The sequence below is a fragment of the Epinephelus lanceolatus genome, chromosome 11 (assembly GCF_041903045.1).
Source record: "Epinephelus lanceolatus isolate andai-2023 chromosome 11, ASM4190304v1, whole genome shotgun sequence".
NCBI lineage: Eukaryota > Metazoa > Chordata > Actinopteri > Perciformes > Serranidae > Epinephelus > Epinephelus lanceolatus.
Genome location: NC_135744.1, coordinates 42,095,453 through 42,115,583, shown reverse-complemented (window position 1 = coordinate 42,115,583; position 20,131 = coordinate 42,095,453). Strand labels below are relative to the sequence as shown.

General features: G+C 42.0%; 2 protein-coding genes across 4 annotated transcripts; both read left to right on the top strand.

Moving 5' to 3' along the window:
- The first annotated feature begins 258 nt into the window (after positions 1 to 258).
- On the top strand, positions 259 to 7,510 carry mtmr2 (myotubularin related protein 2). Of its 2 annotated transcripts, none has more exons than XM_033610827.2 (16): positions 259 to 513; positions 1,207 to 1,309; positions 1,415 to 1,438; positions 1,564 to 1,630; positions 1,734 to 1,828; positions 1,915 to 2,019; positions 2,356 to 2,460; positions 2,546 to 2,629; positions 2,710 to 2,859; positions 2,957 to 3,145; positions 3,274 to 3,459; positions 4,573 to 4,779; positions 4,872 to 4,964; positions 5,052 to 5,165; positions 5,300 to 5,476; positions 5,609 to 7,510. In XM_033610827.2, exons 1-16 carry the CDS (start codon positions 434 to 436, stop codon positions 5,771 to 5,773), a joined length of 1,944 nt encoding a protein of 647 aa, XP_033466718.1. In that variant the 5' UTR covers positions 259 to 433; the 3' UTR covers positions 5,774 to 7,510. The 2 variants fall into 2 exon arrangements, with proteins under 2 accessions (XP_033466718.1, XP_033466726.1); XM_033610835.2 differs by having other exon boundaries at positions 270 to 513; positions 1,567 to 1,630.
- Positions 7,511 to 11,328: 3,818 nt separating this feature from the next.
- fam76b (family with sequence similarity 76 member B) lies at positions 11,329 to 18,687 on the top strand. 2 transcript variants are annotated; one of them, XM_033610868.2, is made up of 10 exons: positions 11,329 to 11,847; positions 12,669 to 12,733; positions 12,833 to 12,887; positions 13,027 to 13,182; positions 13,271 to 13,458; positions 14,980 to 15,030; positions 15,139 to 15,216; positions 15,777 to 15,912; positions 16,016 to 16,117; positions 17,544 to 18,687. In XM_033610868.2, the coding sequence occupies exons 1-10, from the start codon at positions 11,761 to 11,763 to the stop codon at positions 17,631 to 17,633; spliced, it is 1,008 nt and encodes a 335-aa protein (XP_033466759.1). In that variant the 5' UTR covers positions 11,329 to 11,760; the 3' UTR covers positions 17,634 to 18,687. The 2 variants fall into 2 exon arrangements, with proteins under 2 accessions (XP_033466759.1, XP_033466749.1); XM_033610858.2 differs by having other exon boundaries at positions 15,774 to 15,912.
- Positions 18,688 to 20,131: the final 1,444 nt, after the last annotated feature.

The window sequence follows — 20,131 nt, the reverse complement described above, 5'->3', positions numbered from 1 at the left end:
ATTGGACTTTATAGGACAGGAAACTTAGAGAATGTACCAGGATATAAAATATCAATGTATGGACCGTATATTTATGATGTTTTCTTGGAAATAATTCGAAATTACATGATCTACTTTCTTTCTTTTGAAATATTAACCACCAAATGTGTGTGACAGCATTTTCAAACACTAAACGTACCTACACAGGGCAGTGAAGGCAGCACGCCACCCGCCGATACCCGTGTCAGCCTGCAGGGGGCAGCGTCTCTGACAATCCCCTCCTTGTGACAGGGATTGGGAGGCTGCTGGGAAAACATGGCAGCTTCCTATTGTTTGTGCGGATTTACCGTACTCCGAGGGGGGGTTTAAAGACGTTCTCCAGCGGATAGACGGCTCCCTGTCGTTCACCCGGGGTTCCCACTGGCTGCCATCCACACAGCTGAAGCAGGAGAACATGGAGAAGAGCGGGAGCATCGACAGTTTAGGCTCGAAGCGCTCCTCTTCCCGACAGCCCAGTGTTGATTCATTGTCCAGGTAGCTAAACCCACCACAACACTTCGCTTTCTAAGCTAGCTAAAAGTTTTACAGCCAACAGAAGGCTTTATATTTGTGTTTTATAACGTCAAGTAACATAACCACAATGTACTTTTTGTAACTAATCAGAGGTGAACGTTAAACGCATTGAGTAATACTGTGGTTTACTAACTGCCGTGAAACGACCGCGGATGACGACAGTAAATTAGGACACCGTCTAATGGCTGTGGTCGTTACAGACTGTGATCACTGGCAATCAAAAGGACGAGTGATCTTTGAGAGCTATGAAAATGTAAGAAAATGTCCATGTGGCGTCATCAGAGGTCAGAGTAATGTCATAGATTTGTGTATTCAGTCAATTCAAACCCAACAGTAGCTACATTATGGACTGAGTTGTCTGTTATGTTTTCGACCAATCGATTAATCGTTTAGACAAAACGTCTGAAAGTAATGGAAAAAATACACCACCATTTCCTAGAGCTTTAGGTGACGCCTTTCAGTCACTCATAACTCATAGTTACTCAGTCTGACTAACAGGCAAGAATCCCACATATGCTACTCAGCTATTTATTCAGTATTTTTTGTTTTCAGCTCAAGTGAAATGGCGTGAGAAATGTCTGTGGTCACACTCTGAGTGCTGAGACTAAATATAGACACTTTCCTGTCATCGTTTGTCATGTTCTCTCTTTCCAGTACTTCCACCTCTCGCTCAGACCGCTCTGCCCAGGTCAAGCCACCCTCTGCGATGTCGTCTGACTCTGTGGCCACCTCTGCAGAGCTCTCCCCAGAGCTCAGGGTGAGTAGCCTGCACCATACGCTGACATCATGCTGCTGCTGCTGCTTCATTCATTACCAATGATAATGACTGGAGTATGATTCTCCTCTTTTCTGCACCCTTCAGGTTAAACCCAAAGCTGCTGCCAAGGTATGCCATTTTGTGCATTACATACTACCCAATATGTCCCCTGAATAATGATGATTTTTACTCCAGCAAATTGCGTGAGTTCAGGTGTGCTCCACATTCAGCTCTGATTTATCTAATGTTTCCAGCAGGTGCTTAGAGATTCAGACAAAGAAGAACCACAGTTACTCCCAAATGAAACTGTACAAGACATGGGTATGCTCTCTTTTCTTGCATGCATGAAGCACATCATGCAGTAAGTGATATATTTGTCGCACTTGGCTAAATAAAGATTGTTTTTTATTGTTGAATCCTGCAGCCCAGGATGTCACCTACTTCTGTCCTTTCATTGGAGCACTGAGGGGAACAGTGACAGTTACCAACTACAGACTTTTCTTCAAATGCATGGACAGGGTACGTTTCTTGAAAGTTTCAAAATACTGCACTATAAATATTTCAAAGAAATATTCTGTTTTTGTTAATGTGTTGTCGGTTTCTAGGAGCCAGCGTTTGTGCTGGACCTGCCCCTCGGGGTGGTGAGTCGTGTGGAAAAGATTGGAAGTGCGTCAAGCCGTGGAGATGTGTCCTACGGGTTAGTTTGCAAGGTGAGTGGAATGCTGGGAATAGTATGGAATAATTACACTTGTTTTATAAAGCATGTGTGCAGGTGACAGATGCAAGAATCTACAGGCAGCACAAGAGCTGACAGTTACACAGTGCACAGGCCAAGGCAGAGAGAATGAACGTCCTCTCATCCCTGCTGTGTAAACATTGCTATCATAAATTACAGTCATTAAGGAGGAATGAGCCTATGAACAAGCTCTGTGTATACAAACACATACTGTTACCACATGTAGTTGCTTTACCACTATGAAATCATATTTACCTACAGCTGTTGACCCCCTGGTTTGACCATGACCTGCTGCTCTGCCTTTCTGCAGGACATGCGTAATCTACGATTTGCACACAAGCAAATGGAGGACACACTCAGGAAGTCCATTTTCGAAGTGCTGGTGAAATTTGCGTTTCCTGTTTCCAATGGGCTGGTGAGTGATTGTCAGCCACACTGCCTCTGACACTGTAGTTCTGCACTCTCCACTAACTGATGAACGTCTCTCCCGATCTCCACAGCAAATCTTTGCCTTTGAATATGGGCAAGTCTTTCCTGAAAACGGATGGAAGGTGTACGATGCTCTCTCGGAGTATAAAAGACAGGTATTTAGAAACAACACTGCAACTGCTCAGCTTAACATTACAGGCACCTCATTACCTCTGTTGTGTCTGTGTTTTTTAAGGGTATACCCAATGAAAGCTGGAGGATAACAAAAGTGAATGATCACTACGAGGTTTGTGACACCTACCCATCAACTCTGGCAGTGCCTGTCAACATACCAGACGAAGAGCTGAAGAGAGTAGCTGCCTTCCGAGCAAAGGGAAGGATACCTGTGAGTGACCGGTCTTTAGCATGAATCTTACTATCCCTCCTTTACAGCTGGCTTGTTGGACTGTCTGTGGTCATATTCTCTTGTGCTCTGTGTGCAGGTGTTGTCATGGATCCATCCAGAGAGCCAGGCAACAGTGACACGCTGCAGTCAGCCCATGGTTGGCGTTAACGGGAAGCGCAGTAAAGAGGATGAGAAATACCTCCAGGCCATCATGGACGCTAATGCTCAGTCCCATAAACTCTTTATTTTCGATGCCAGGCCCAGTGTCAACGCTGCCGCCAACAAGGTTCATGAGATATTTTAAACAGGAAAACTATCTTAATGTTGTATTTGAGGAAACTCTTTTTGCTAGATGGATGAACCATCACACCCTTATTCTGTCCCCACTTGTGTTATTTATTTATTTTTTCTCAGATGAAAGGCGGTGGTTATGAAAGCGAGGATGCGTATCAAAATGCTGAGCTGGTGTTCCTGGATATTCACAACATCCACGTGATGAGAGAGTCGCTCCGCAAGCTGAAGGATGTGGTCTATCCCAACATTGAGGACTCCCACTGGCTCTCCAATCTGGAGTCCACTCATTGGCTGGAGCACATCAAGGTGAGCATTGTGATTGTGATAGATACAGCTGGTATTTAAAACGTTGCGCCCTTTAAGCTGAGGGGGAAAACAAAGCATTCACTATCATGCTGAAGAGTTGCTGTGTGGCTTTCTGCATGTCAAATAAACTTAAAATTCCAGAGTTAAAGGGAATTTTTCAAGTGACTAGTGGGAAGACGTTTTTTGAAATTGGTCCTGCACTGAAAGCGCTGCTGCAGGCAGGGAAGGCTACAACATAAACACTCAGGGAATGTTCGTGACATCAATTTACATTCCTTAAATGTGTTTGTTTTTTCCACTGACAGGCTCTGATTTTTAGTCTAAGTGTCTGACAATATTATTGAAGGATTCCTTCAGAGATGGTCCTTTTTTTAAAGAGTAAGATACTTTTTATTTAACCAGAAACCGCCCCAAAATTGCTGTCGTCAAACCCACCAGACTGCATTTATATAAACAGTGCTTTTATCATCTTAAAATACATTTCATTCAGAGTCAACAGAAACCAAATAAAACTCACAGAAACCATCTCGGTTCGTCTTACCACTGATTTAACAACCACCAACTCTGGTTTGGTTGAAATAAACCCTTTATTCACCCAGTTAGATGTGGAATATGCTGCCTCTGTGCACACTAACATTACTGTTTATTTAAAGGGAGTGTGGTGGGTTTGGTGATGGCGATTTCGGGGCTGTTTCTGGTTGAAGAAAAAGGTCCTCATGCTTTATCCATACAGTGTTTGATTGTTTGGCTATAGGTTAAAACCTCTAAGTGTTCGAGGTTGCAAATCCCTGTGTGATAAGGTTATAGCACATCATCAAAGTACAGGCTAATGGCATTGAGCAACATTAGCACTGCTGTACTGTCTTGAAACATGCATGGAATTTACTAAAACATGCTAATCTAGTACATCGTAGTGTTAATAGCTGTAATATTTACAGGCAGGAGGAAAGGACTGTTTTCTCCCTCACTGATTCCACCCTCATCACGTCCCCTGACTATGATTGTACACTGACTGTATCTATCTAGGAAGGGAATGAGGTGGAAAAAAAAACAAAGGAGGATGAGGCAGTTCCCAGCGTCTTGACCACGTTGTTTGTGTGTGCGTGTTCATAGCTGATCCTGGCAGGAGCACTGCGAATTGCAGACAAGGTGGAATCTGGGAAAACATCCGTGGTGGTGCACTGCAGTGACGGCTGGGACCGCACAGCTCAGCTCACCTCCTTGGCCATGCTCATGCTGGACGGTTACTACCGCACCATTCGCGGCTTCGAGGTGCTGCTTGAGAAGGAGTGGCTGAGCTTCGGTCATCGCTTCCAGCTGGTAAACACACTTTCACACACTTTAGATGTTTCGGAAACCACATGAAGTGCTTTTCCAGTTCCAGCACTGAATATCCTTTCTTCTTCTTTAAGCGTATCGGCCATGGCGATAAGAACCACACAGATGCAGACCGCTCACCTGTTTTTATTCAGTTCATTGACTGTGTCTGGCAGTTGACTCGCCAGGTAAGCAGTAAGCAGTGCCACTAATAGGTGGAAAAGTTCTTCAGAGTAACACTTTTGAGGACACTAATGAAGCTGTTTTTATTCAAGTTTCCTGCAGCCTTTGAGTTTAACGAATACTTCCTGGTTACCATACTGGACCACCTGTACAGCTGCCTGTTTGGGACATTCTTGTGCAACAGCGAACAGCAGAGGTTGAAAGAAGTAAGAGCAGTTTGTTTGTTGCAAAATGAGACATTTAAAAGTAAAATATTGGAAAGAGTGCAGAGTAAAAAGTTTGTTCCTGGTACGGAGGATTGTTCTGCATTGTCATGACAACGACACCTTTTATTTTACAGGAGATTCCCAAGAGGACAGTGTCGTTGTGGTCTTACATTAACAGCCAGCTGGAGGAGTTTACCAATCCTTTGTATGTGAACTACTCCAACCATGTGCTGTTCCCTGTAGTCAGCTTACGCCACCTGGAGCTTTGGGTAGGCTACTACATCCGCTGGAACCCTCGCATGAGGCCTCAGGTATGTTGAGAAACCTGCCTCTCGTTTTACTTCACTGCTTTCAAAGGAAATAGTTTGCGCTCCGTACATGCTCCACTTTAGTGGCAGAATGTCACCTTTACTTTTTTCTTTTTTTTTTTTTTTTGTTGCAAGGAACCTGTTCATCAGCGCTACAAGGAGCTGCTGGCGAAGCGTGCTGAGCTGCAGAAGAGAGTGGACGAGTTACAGCGAGAGGTGACCAATCGCTCAGCCTCCTCTTCCTCTGAGCGGGCAGGCTCCCCCACACGCTCCATCACTCCAGTGCAGACCTTTGTTTGACACAAGTCTGACCCTTGTGACAGTGGCAGAAGCTGAATCCTACCTGTGAGAAGGTACTATACAGTAGATATCAGTACCTGGCACCACGAAGGACCTGTGTGCCAAACTGCCTCTTTGGGTGACACACTTAATACGCTACCACCAAAAGTTGGATGTATTTGCACTTCTCACAGGTCAAGAGTGTCTCAGACTGCTTTACAACAGCCATATTCTACTCTTCCTCCAGGGTTGAGAGGACATGTAACCTGAATAGCGAGTACTGTTTAGCATATCGACCTACCTACAATCAGTGTTGATAGTTTTTGAAGTACACTAAAATATTACTCGGGTAAAATATGTATGCCTTATACACTTCACAGAAACACACTTCATTCCTCTACACTGCAAATGTTTAGATGTTGACTTGAAAGCAATGCGGCTGAAGCAATTGTGAAGACATACATTACTGCAAAAATTATTTTGAGCTCTAGTACTAAACCCACTAAATGGCTCGGATTTGTTAAATATTCAAACACGTAGCTAAAGGGCTGTAATGTTAGCTTCTTCTAATGTTAACAAATTAGACATAGAGTGCATTAAAAAGTCGGCACAAGTCAGTGCTTTAGATAATTGTGACCAAATATTTGGGTTTTTTTTGTTGTTGTTTTCTTTAATAATACATCATGTGTCATGCGTGGCATTCCTCTCATCGAGTGATTTCAGTTTTGTAAGTTTCATTTTTCTAACTAGTTATTTATTATCCTTTAGTCCAGACTTGTATTTATGTCTCACAAACACTCGTGTCATGAATTGATTAGACATTTCCCCATGCAATATTAATAAGCTGCACAGAATATGCAACACTTCATTTGTCCTGGTTGATAGTCGGTCACTTACTAAACTGTTAATGTGTGAACATTTCTCACAGATGCTTTTCAAAGCTAGTATCAGCCAATATTTTTAAAAGGCAGCAGAGTGTGTAACAATTAATAATTTGCTTAGGGTGTTTTTTGTTTTTTTTTTTAGTTTCATGAATATCTGTGCCTTGCTCTGAATGACTGATTGGGGGAATAATAAGAGAAAAGTGTGCACAGTTTTTAAATGCCACGGTGAGACGGTGAATACAGTGTTAGTTAGCCTTTCCACTGCGTATGTGAATACTTGCAATAAACACAGGACTCAACCTCAAGGAGTCAGTATGGTTTGTTACAGTAGCCTCCAGTTTATTTCTTTACCTATTAGTGTTTTCAAATGACAGCAGAACTCCAATGACATTAGCATTAATTATCTCTTGTTATGATTATGGGCTTTCCATAAAATAATAGAGTGCATTTTATCATAGATTGAGTCTGAAATTTACAGTGTGACTGTGCTGGAGGGTGATATTAGACTGCAATGACTATGAAAACATTAGCATAGTCATATTCAAGCTGTTTCACTCAGATGAGTAGCCATAACTTAGCTTGAAGGCATCCGTTACCCATTATAGGCTTGTTATTGCCCAGACATTTGTTTTTAAATGCCTATTACTTAAAAATAATTTGGATTTCCACTTATATTGTATCGCTCTCCTTTTAAAAATGTATAGCTATTAAAGTATGACTGTTTTTCCATGCGGTTTCAGCGAGGCTGCCGTGCTGTATGCACTTCATTACTTAAAAACTTGTTTATGGAAACTGCTAAACGGCAACAGTAAAGACAAACTGTAGTGCCAAATGTTATGATATATGGAAATGTTTAATAAAGGTGCTGATACTATGTAGTGAACGTTCTGTGAACTTTTGGGGCCTTTTTATTGTGCAAGTGAAAAATGTTGTGGAGGAAACACGACTGTTTGTAGTATTTGCACATGCTGTCCATTGCCCTCTTCTAAGTTTTCATCATGATCCATCAAGGCTTGCCCTGTTTCTACTCCTGGTTATGTTTCAGTTATTAACAAGCAGCTGATTCCAAGGAGTCAGCATGCAAAAGGAGAGATTCAGATTCAGGGGACAGGTCAGGAAAAGAGGCAGGAGCAGAAATTGAGGTCAGTCTTTCCATCCATCATGACAGCTGAGGTCAAATAAAGCACTGTTTACCCACCTCTTATTTTAACACTGCAGCTTCTGATATCACACCAAATGGTTGAAGCTGTGTTTTAATCCTTTTGTTTTTAATAACATTACAAGCATGTGTGTAGCTGCTGCACAGATCTGAGCCTGAACCAGATTATCCATGGGATACATTACAGAAAACAGTCTTGTTGGGCCAATATTGACAAAAGCTTTGCTATACATGGACTGAATTATAAATATAATTGTACTTATACTGTTAAATTATAAATCAATAGTGCGAGTATCCAGCATGCATTGAATGAACAGCTCTGTATGCAACAGGTGAGCCACTGTAAGAGTCTCACCATTTGTCTCAGGGCCTGGAGTCCTTCTATCAGTGATCATTTACCTACATGGCCGCATTTTCTTTTAATTTGAGAGATGTTGCAAATTTATCTTGGCTTGTGATTATCTTGTGACTTTCTGGCCCCTGGGACCTCAGTGACACTCCTGCAGCATGGTTGATGAACTGGGAGGAGTTATATTATAACCATCTCTTAACTTTTGTTGAACTTTGAGAATAAGCAGACTTCAAAAGAGCAAGGATGGTTTCCATTTGAAGTGCTGTAACCTGAGATTAATAACTGAATTATTCCACATTAAAAAAAATATATTAACAAAGCAAACTAATATTTGTGGCAAGTGCTTGTATGACTAAACTTTAAGTTATTTTAGCACCAAATTTATCGGCCTACTATGTGCACACATAACAGATAGATAGGAACAAAACAATTAAGCTGAACAAAATAATAGACAAGACTATTATGTACATTTGTGTGTGAAAAAAAATAGTATAAATAAAATAAATATGCAAGATAAACTGGCAAGGAGCATTGCAGTGCTGGAAAGGTTCAAAGCACATTCCAGACCACAGAGCTCTGTATATGCTTTATTGTTCATTTGTATTGCCATATCTAAATGACTGTGTATAGGTATCGGCTAACACTTACACACTTACACAAGCACCCTATATCCATCATGCATACTGCGAAAAAAGGGCCATAAGGATAACCAATAATGAAGGATTTTGCATACACACTAACAGTCTGTTTTTTAAAGTCAAATGCCTTGAAGTTTGACACAGTACAAATAATGTATAAAGCAAGAGATAATGTACTAACAAAATATGCTCTTCGGCTGGGCGGCTGATTATCATTCAAGAGGAAAGTTTAAAGACACTTGTGTTCCTGTGACTATGAAGAGTATGCGTATTTCAGTCTGTGGGGTGAGTTGTGGAATGGTTTGGATGTGGAGTTCAAGCAAAGTACAAACATTATTCAGCTCAAGAGGATGTACAAGAAATATTTTCCAGAGGTATAGGAATGAGGAGGGGCTGTGATGATGATAAATGTTAGTGTATTGACACAGTAGGCCTATGATAGCTGCATTGTTTTACATGTTTGAAAGAACATAATAGGTCAATCAATCAATCCAAACTACGGTACCCCCGATGGCAGTGCCCCTCCAGCAGAAAAATGCACCATGCCACACAACAAAAACTGCTCAGGAATGGCCTGAGCAACATGACAAAAAGCTCAAGGTATCGACCTGGCCTCCAAATCTCCCACAACCTAGTCTGATCGAGCATCTTGGGAAGTGCTGGTACCCCACCTCACAACTGACAGACCTCAAATGATCTGAAGCCAGCACCCCATTGCCAGACACCACAGGACACCTTCCAGAGGTCATGTGTCAAGTCCGATCCAGGGAGGCCCCACTGAGGATTAGGGCACTCGATCCGATTGTGGGAGATTCGGAGGCCAGGTCGATACCTTGAGCTTTTGTCATCTTCCTCAGGCCATTCCTGAGCAGTTTTTGTTGTGTGGCATGGCGCATTTTTCTGCTGAGGGCCACTGCCATCAGGGAGTACTGTTACCCTGAGGCGGGGTTACTTAGCCCACTGTGGTGTTTGGGTGGAGGGAGGGCGTCAAGTGGCATCCACCAAGTTACTTGCTTTACCCACCACTGGTTTTAAAGGGATAGTGCACCCAAAAATGAAAATTCAGCCATTATCTACTCACCCATATGCCGAGGGAGGCTCAGGTGAAGTTTTAGAGTCCTCACATCACTTGCAGAGATCCAAGGGGAGAGGAGGTAGCAACACAACTCCACCTAATGGAGGCTGACGGCGCCCCAGATTCAAACGTCCAAAAATTGAAACCACAAAATATCTCCATACTGCTCGTCCGTAGTGATCCAAGTGTCCTGAAGCCCCACCATAAAAAGTTGTTTGGAAAAACGTCATTTGAACTCTGTTTTTAGCCTCGTTGTAGCCTGTAGCTCTAAAGGCCCCCACAGACTCGGGCATACTATAAGCGGAGTGGACTCCGCGAGGAATATTCGCAGTCATTCGGGCTTCCATTAGTTGAGCGCACTTCCGCGTTGTAGTTTCCTGTAAAAATGTCCGTGAAAAATCCCCATGATGTGAAAAATACATGCCGAGCAGTCTTTTGTGTGACACTGGTGCACGGAGCGGAGTCCGCGTGGTCGTAAAATCTGAGCTTTGCGCTCACAGGGCTTGCGGATGTCAGCTTTTAGTCTGGGCGAACCTCCACGGAGTCCGCTCCACGTACGTTCTGTCCGAGTATGTTTGGGCCTTAACTGCCTCTCTGTGCACCGCACTCACGTGTGTGCGCTTGCGCAAGACCGTGAGACGTGGGCACCGCCTTCATGTGTGTTCACGTGCTTTCGCTGGTCTCGCGGGCAAGCGCACACACGTGAACACGGTGCACAGAGAGGCAGTCAGAGCTACAGGCTACAATGAGGCTATAAACAGAGTTCAAATGACGTTTTTCCAAACAACTTTTTATGTCGGGGCTTCAGGACACTTGGATCACTATGGACGAGCAGTATGGAGATATTTTGTGGTTTCAGTTATGTGTTTTTGGACGTTTGAATCTGGGGCGCCGTCAGCCTCCATTAGGTGGAGTTGTGTTGCTACCTCCTCTCCCTTTGGATCTCTGCAAGTGATGTGAGGACTCTAAAACTTCACCTGAGCCTCCCTCGGCATATGGGTGAGTAGATAATGGCTGAATTTTCATTTTTGGGTGCACTATCCCTTTAATGCTATGGCTGATGGGTCTATCTATCTATCTATCTATCTATCTATCTAATGACAGTGACAGTATGAATATAAAGTTACAATCTATAGTGTGAGCAGTGGATGTGATGGTGTTCCAGGGTTATTGAAGTTGACTGACAGTGATTATTAGCTCTTCATCAGGGTGACAGTCAGTGGGAACAAGCTGTCCTTGTGTCTGCAGCGCCCACCAGAGGAATGAGGTCTGAAGTCGTCGTGACTTCAGTGATTACACTAGTTAAAACTGCGCAAGTTAAAGACATGTTCATACTTGATGTACAGCTTTGTTGAGTGAATGCAGACACGTGATTGGCTCTGCACATTTCAAAATGTGAATCCCGCGGCCGGCTGTTGTGTCGCGATAGGTTTCCTTTCTTCGTCTGGAGCAGTCGACCACTTCCGGTTACATGACGACGACGGCGTTGATACAAAAAGAGAGAAGGAAAACAGGAAAATACCTTTCTTGGCGAGAACAGTGGAAACTTAACATAAATAGCCAGATATACGTTAACGGGTCGCTTGTGTGGCGGCGTAACTAACGATTGAGCTCAAGTCAGTGAGGTCGGGTAACGCACGAGCAGCGGAAGATCACAAATATTTGGAGTTTATTGTTCTTCGCCTGCTCCCTCCAGCTAAGCTATTTCTGTGTTGCCCTACGCTACCTAGCCGAGCTAGCTAACGTTAGCTAACACTGGATGCCAACACTGTGTATGTGTGTGTGTCTTTTTAGTTCTCAATTAGGAAGCGGCTTGAAAGGAAATAGCGTCGTTAATCCGTTCAGTTTGCAGCTGGACTCTGCTAACCTCTTCTAGCTCGGTGACATTAGTTGGGCGAGAATGGCAACATCGGCTCTTTACGCCTGTACGAAGTGTAACCAGCGGTACCCCTTCGAGGAGCTGTCGCAGGGCCAGCAGCTGTGCAAGGTAAATGAGTGTGTGTGTGATCGAGGATGCCTGCGAACAAGACACACTAACAATCCCCATCGTACAGAATGATGCTGTGTACGAGTGTTACTGTCGACATGGTGTGATGGTGTTACGACAAGTTAGGCAGGCTCAGATTATGTAACAGCATTTATGTGCGCTAATACAGTGACTAATCTTGTTTAGGTCATTCCCTACCACTGTCCTGTGTATTAAAGAGTAATAACACATTCATGCTGCATCTTGACCCGCTCACCAGTAGCTCAATCGTGCTTTTAAGAATAGCTGTCTGTGTACGCACATGCTAACTTGTTGCTCTTGTAGAGCCTTTCTCTACTTCTCTGACTGCACTGCGTTTCAAAACAGGGAGCAAAGATAAAATGATGGTCTTATCACTTTAAAAACATCCTTCCAGCACCAGAGAGGTTTCCCCTGAATATTCACAGATCTTTCCTGTGCACAGTATACCTAAAGCACCAAATCAACATATAGATTTCTCTTATTTTAAGTATTAAAGAATACCATCTGAAGTTATCCAACAGTGGCTCTGGTTAACTTTGCTGACTTTTCCGACACTGCCCAGCTGCAGGATGTTGCCTTGACTGTTCAAATGCAGTTACAATACAAAGTAGTCCTCACTTCTTGTATACACCCAAAAGTCATGTGTCGGTATTTCCACTGATGATGAAGCCAAGAGGTGTTGCGCAACAAACATCAAGTTCTGTTGCCATACACAAGGAGTCATGAGGCCGTCTTGTTTCTGATGTGGCCGTTGTGACTTCTCACGCTCACGAGAATATGTCTTTGTTTTGTTCCCACAGGAGTGTCGCATCGCACATCCGATAGTGAAGTGCACGTACTGCAGATCTGAGTTCCAGCAGGAGAGGTGAGATATGTGCTCCTCGTGAAGAATTTCACAGTCGATTAATGTTGTTAATAGTGAATGTCTTTGTCTTAATGCCTTTTGTTTTGGATGTCTTCACAGTAAAACCAATACAATCTGCAAGAAGTGTGCTCAGAATGTCAAACAGTTTGGAACAGTGAGTAACAAGTCTCTCCTGCTTTTCCTGAAGCACTTTGAACTCCAGTTATGTTTATTGAGTTCATGTTGGTGGACTTTTTATCATCCATCATATGTAAATGCACATTCAACATGTTCTTATGTCGTTGTCTTTGCAGCCCAAGCCCTGCCAGTACTGTAACATCATCGCAGCTTTTATTGGGACAAAGTGCCAGCGCTGTACTAACTCAGAGAAGAAGTATGGACCCCCACAGACCTGTGAGCAGTGCAAACAGCAATGCGCTTTTGACCGTAAGGAGGAGGGCAGGAGAAAGGTATGAACACCACACATGTACAGTCGCATTTGACTGTGAATGTGTAACAGCACACCTTATGAGCTACTGTCTCCTACTTGTGCTACAGGTGGACGGGAAACTGCTGTGCTGGCTCTGTACTCTGTCCTACCGGCGTGTCCTGCAGAAGACCAAGGAGCAGAGGAAGGGCTTCGGCTCCTCCAACTCCTCATCCCTGAACGAGAAAGACCACCACTCCAGACCTCACCATCATCACCATCACCACCACCAACACAGACACAGCAGCTCCCATCACAAGTATAACCTCTCTTGTGTCACTGTTTTAACTGATCATATGGTATATCAACGATTAAACTTGACGATTTGTTCCTCCTACGCCAATATTAAAGCAATTTTAAATAACTCAATATCAGAACTTAGATGTTATAAAAATAATCTTTAGAATCTGCGCCCTGCTGTGCATCTAAAGATGTTTCTGGTGAAGCAGCACGTCCGCCTGCTGAGCCTGGTAAATCAGCAGGAGTTGTTTGAATGGAGGAGACGTTGCTATTAAATAAATTTAATGTTTAAATATTTAAAATGTTCACACTCTTTTACAAATGTTTATTCACATAACAAACTATTTTGCCTGCAGAAAACCAAAAGGTTCCTTTATTTCAGAGCTTCATCAGACGCTGAGTCGCACTTGATGATATATTTAATCCAAGTTAAATTCTAACGTTAATTATAATTTAAAAAATGCAAGACAGAGAATGTTGAAAAAACGACTCAATGACATGAGGTCAGTTCACAGCCATCAGTAAACGCAGCTTACAACTTCACACACCTCGCAGCAATAAGGCAGACATTCTTATACGCCTCCTTAGAGTGGGTGTGTGCGTGTGAATTGTTTTGGACCATTCTGCTCTTATTATCTTGCCCCACTTAAGGTTGTTTAATCTAAGTACAAATCTGTGTCTGATCTGACCTTAACTGGGCCTTTTTTGCCACAACAAGAATAAATAATTTAATGAAAACAAATACATTTACTACTGCTACACTAATAAGAATGTTATTATTAAGGTACTAAAAGTATTTTAATAGTAGAATTTTTTCACCCATAAACGGTTCATACATTTAGATAACAAGTGCCATTATTACTTACAACTAGAAATCCAAAACATATTTAAAATGGACAAATGCACATTTAAATCGATCGTAACATTTAAACCCCTCCTGCTCCCTCCTCCTAGTGGCAATAACATCGCCCATCAGCAATTTTTAACACAGAATAGTGAAAGGATTTTCATATTTTTTATGCTACTCTGTGGCAGAGTCCCCTGCAGGTCCAGTTTTTCAAATCCGCACTCACAAAGCTCAGCACTGGAACTGACCCCGTACTGGTAATTATCTCCAAGTCAAATTTGGACCCGCCCCAACCCCTTGATATAAGTCCCACGATCCGACCCGTAATTAAAAATTTCTGTTATGATGTCATGCAAAGACACAAAGACAACTGATTTTTCGGTTATCCTCTGTCCATATATTCAGAGTAATGATGTTTTGTCAGACGTCTTCACATTTTGTCTGTTGTGGGATACAGTTGTCAGGTCAGACAGACGTTTGTGAGCATCCACACGGCCAACTCAGGCACCTATGACTATTTTCTGTCTTACTTGCTGCCCGCCTGCGTTTAGTTCATTTTATACCCCTAGCTATGAATTTATATAAATATATTTTGATCGTTGCAAAACTTTTTTGCAGGTTACTGAGTTAAATGAAGCAATGTAAAATAGAACATTGGATCTAGCCGACTGACCGCTGTGTTCTCTTTCACAGACTGAGTGGGAGCTTGAGTCCTGAGCAAGAGCAGGGACTGTGGAAGCAGAGGTAAAACTTTCCCTCTCATTTGAACTGCAACATATATTATCATAAAACAATATATTGATTGAGTTTTTAGGCCCACATTGTACATCGCTATTTTGATTTTTATTGCAGCCATAAATCTTCTTCAATCCAGAAGGAGACTCCAAAGAAAAAACCAAAACTGGAGATGAAGCCATCCAACGGGGACAGGTATGATAAGTGTTGTACTCGTTTAGAAAAGCATTAGGTGCTTTACTTAAATCTTTGGTGATATTAAAATGGTCGCTACTTTTGAAATAATTTTGGCTATTCCTTTTCTGCAACATGTTAGTTCATGGTATACTTTTGGTGTGTGTTCCCAAAAAAGTTTGATCTGAAAATTTAGTGTAAAGTAGTGTTAAGTGTAGAAGTGAGTGGCAGTGTACGGACTCTGCTCTCTGCCTGTATCTTCTTATTTCCTTCATATTATGCTGTGCTGTGTCTGTGACATTCCTGGGTGTAGTGAGCAGGTATGGTCTGGACTTTATAAAAAGTTAGAAAGCAGGTGCCAGACAGTAAGCAACATGCACCCAAGAGGAAGCAAAAAAAATAGAGGATATATCGCAGGGGAAAAAACGCAAATATAGCGAGGTGAAATGCAGAGGGGACAAAGCTCGTCCCTAAATGAGAGTGAATCTGGGGTTGGCTTTCACTCCTGCTGACAATTCCTGCGTAGTATACCTTTAACTACTGTCTTTACTAGCCTCATGCTCTGTCCTTTCTCCCAGCAGTAGTTCCATCACCCAGTCGATGGATTCTGGAGGAACAGACAACTTCATTCTCATCAGCCAGCTGAAAGAGGAAGTGATGTCACTGAAGAGACTCCTGCAGCAAAGGGATCAAACCATTCTCGAGAAGGACCGAAAGGTGGGCTATCAGGCTGATTGACCTCTGGCACTAATGTGTCAAAGTCGCATCACTGTTGGTCGCTTATGTTGGTTAGATGTACTGATTATGATTTCCCCTGCAGCTCACAGAGCTCAAAGCAGACTTCCAGTACCAGGAATCCAACATGAGAGTGAAGATGAATCAAATGGAGAAATCGCACAAAGAGTCTATGGAGCAACAACAGGTAGGAAACTACAAATGCACACGTAACAAACCACAATTTGTTATCTTCAACACCACTCACGGCCTCTAGTTAAAATTTGCTGTGGAATAGTTTGTGATTAGGTTCTTGTTTTTATTTCTTTATGTTGTCCTGTTTCTAGCACAGTAAAACATTCTCCAGCTAACTAGTGGTGTTGCAAAAGGTGTCAGCAGCTAAAAGAACTTTCACATTGTATTCACTGTATCACTTTGTAAAGGCACGTTGCTGTGTTCTTTAATATATTAATCCTGTAAATATACTTGTTTATATACTTATTCTCTGTATCTTAAGAGCTCATATGGGTTTGAAGAGATTTACAGAGTCCAGATGTTCTGATGTGCAGGTTCCAAGGAGGTGTGGTCACATAATCATCTTTTAAAGCATGTGTTTAATGTTAGTGCAGCCCATCACTGACATTCACTCACATCAGGTCAAATACCAGCTCCTTTTATCTCCGCCTAAAAGCAGTAGAAACAACCTCAGTCAAAACAAGTCCTATCTAAATATCCATTCCTATGATGGTTGTCTCAAGTATTTGTACTTAAAACCATATTGTCTTCTTATTGTGTGAATATTCAAACATCACTAATGGAATTTAAAAAACTCTCATGCACTAGAGAGGACAATGCAAAGGAGTACACACCCCATTCTCTGTAATTTTGCCAACTCATCTATAATCAGTCATATTTTTAGAAACAATTAACATCACAATTTTCATTTGTTCTGCATACGTTGTTCTGCACACCGGTTCCATCTCAACCCTGCATACAATAGCATTAAGGTTTGTAGGGATACATGAAGTTACATAGGGGGCATGTTGGAGAAACACTGCATGATGATCCGCAACTGTAACTGTTGTCTGTGATTTATTCAGAAATGACCACCCGAGTAGCTACAACTATTGTAAAAAATATTGCTTAACATGTCAATCAGTATCTGGACCCATATCATGCTTGTGTGCCCTATGATGTGCCTGGGATGATTCACATGTTGCATAAGTTTGCGGTCTGTTGTTCTGGCTTCAACGTGTCAGTAAAGCCATTTCCTGTCAAACACTGGTATTATTTTTTTCTCAATATGGTTTCTGGTTTTTTTTTTTTTTTTAGTGTGACTCTGATTGACTTGTTCTCAAAGGTGTTTTTATCAGTACAGTCTAAACCTTTGAAGAAAGCCCATGTTGGGCAAAACCTGGATGAATAATGAGTGCATAGGTGACAAAGTAAATGCTTAAAACCACAGTGTCCTAAAGACAGCTAGTGTGTTTGCTGCCATTCAAATCACAACCAAGATTTCAGGTATACTGCAATGCAAATGTGCATTTTGATTTCATAAATGCCCCCACTAAGGTGTTAAAAAGTTCAGAACCACGCATCTAATTCCTAACATCGTTTATCATTTGTTTCCACAGAGCAAGAACAGGGAGCTGATGAAACAAGTGGCTGCCCTCTCTAAAGGAAAAAAGTTTGACCGGACAGGAAGTTCACTGCTGTTGCCCTAACAATAGGCCGGCAAACGGGTAACAACAAAGAGCGGCTTCATTGTTGTAACACTGTGAAAGTCTCTCTCCTGTGTTTCCTCATTGCCATCAACATCGATTACTTCTTGATTGGTAAAGACAGAGACCATGTTGTACATGGCAATCAATTGTTGAATCAAAGAAACCTTTCTCTAAATGTCAGCATATTTTAGATATTTTATGGCGACTTTTTCCACTGGTTCATAGGATGCGACTTTGAATGGGGTAGAGGACGGAGCCCTCGTTTTTAACACTGCCGGGCCAAAACAGAAAGCATGGTGTGCATATGTGGATAGCATTCTGTCAACTCAGTGTATCCACTTAATTTTATGGATGTCATGCAATTTATTTATTCAACTGTATTTCTTGGCTTTTTTATTTCTTCACAACATACTAAGAGAATATTCCACATTTTGGGATTTTCTTCAATAGCAATTAGTTATATTTTTCTAAATTGATGCGATTGTGGAAGACAAGTTCTCCTTAGCGGAGAGACCCTGCGCAACTTTACAATGTATGCAAACATGGGAAGGGTGACCACTGAGCTGCTGCTCAACAGTAGAGAACCCTCTCAATAACAATTCATAAACAACCAATGAAGACTTTGAAAGACTGTCTTACAGAGAGACACCTCTTGGCTGCCCTCTTTCTCACTGTGTGACAGCTGTAGTGATTTGCTGTTTCTCTTTAGTGGAACGATTGTAATACTGCATGATTTTACTGCCAGACACCAGTTGGCATTGTGGTCAGACTTCTTTTTTCCCTCCCTTTTAATTAGTTTTTTAAGAATCACTTGTAAATGTATTACTGGGGTCAGCCATTGTATTTAAACTATTGCTTGTATCTGTTTTAGTGAGTACAGTATGTGTATGGTAAGGCCAGTTGAAATTAACATGTCTGTAGAAGATGCTTTTTAAAGGAACACACCTATCACCTTGCATTATTGGGCTGATTTCATACTGTGGCGTCCAGGATCACTTTTGTACTTTTTTCCAAACCAAGTGTTTTAAAACTATTAAAACTGGCTAAACTGTTACTGTGTGTTTGTTTTTATTGACCATATATATGTGTTTAAGTTTGAGATGTTTGGGACATGTCTTCTGATGACTGTTGGGTGTATAAGTGATGGATGGGAGGAGGAGTACAGAGCACTGGTGGACTGTTTATGGGGTAGGCTGGATGAAATCATCTACTTCTGAACATGGCAAAGAACAAGGAGATGGTGAGTGACTTCAGAAGGAAGAGGACGGCATCACAACCACTGTGTATTCTGCGAGAGGGTGTTGATGTGGTGGAGGACTGCACGTACCTGGGCACACAGACAGCAGACTGCATTGGGAGACCAATAATGAGGCTGTATATATGAAGGAGATAAGCAGACTCTTTCCTGAGGAAGCTGACACCCTTTAATGCACACAGCAAGGTGCTGGAAACCTGTTGTGGCCAGCACACTGTACTTCACTGTAGTCAGCTGGGGGAGCAGACTTAATAAACTAATTCAGACGACTGGCTCTGTGATTGGCTGCAAACCAGATACATGTGAAGCTGTGGTGAAGAGGTGGACACTGAACAAACTTAACTATGATGGATAATCCTGACCAGCGTCCGTAACACCTACTGGACAGACAGCGGAGCTCTTTTTCTGACAGACTGGTTCCGCTTCACTGTCGATAGAGCCGATAGAGGAAATCTTTCCTGCCCAAAGCAATAACAACTCTGCACTTCTATCTAACAGCAGCTGTCATCTTTATAGGTTTCTGTCCCGACTGAACTTCACTATGTTTGCTCTTTAATAAATTTTGCACATGGTGAATTGGCACATTTCATTCTCCCACTCTACCTCACTGCATTCCTAAAGTAAAACGTCAACAAATTTACACATTGTGTAATGTATGGATCACCAGTATTTTATCTTATGCATACATTTTATGTTTTAATATTTGTATTTTAGTAGTGTATTATGGTATATTCTTATATGTATATGTATGTACTATTTATAGACATCTCATACTTATTGAGTACCGTAAAACTTCAATTAAACACCTACTCCCTTTTACTAGCCCCATGTGGCTACACATTTTGACATAAACACCTGTCTCATTAGACGCCTGATCTGGTTGCCAGTTGGTTCTTTTTTTAAATTTTTTTGTAGAAGTTCTTCAGATGTATAAACCAGGTTGTTGGCTACCTCAAATTTTGTGTCCACTCCTCGATTACCCTGTAATTTATTCATACTTCTTTGGTCCAGTAGGGTCCTCAGATCAAAAGACTCAAAAGGGTTTTTCATAAAAGTTAATCCAAGTTCCTAGTATTGTTTTAACAGGATAAAGTGGTGTTGTGTCTGTGCTGGGTGTCGTACCTAGATCTAATTATTTACAATTTATTTATTATCTGAACCCTAATTTTTAAACAAGAAATGTGCAAGCAGGTTGAAACGGGTGGAGAAAAGTGTCAGGTGTGATGTGTGATAGAAGAGTAGT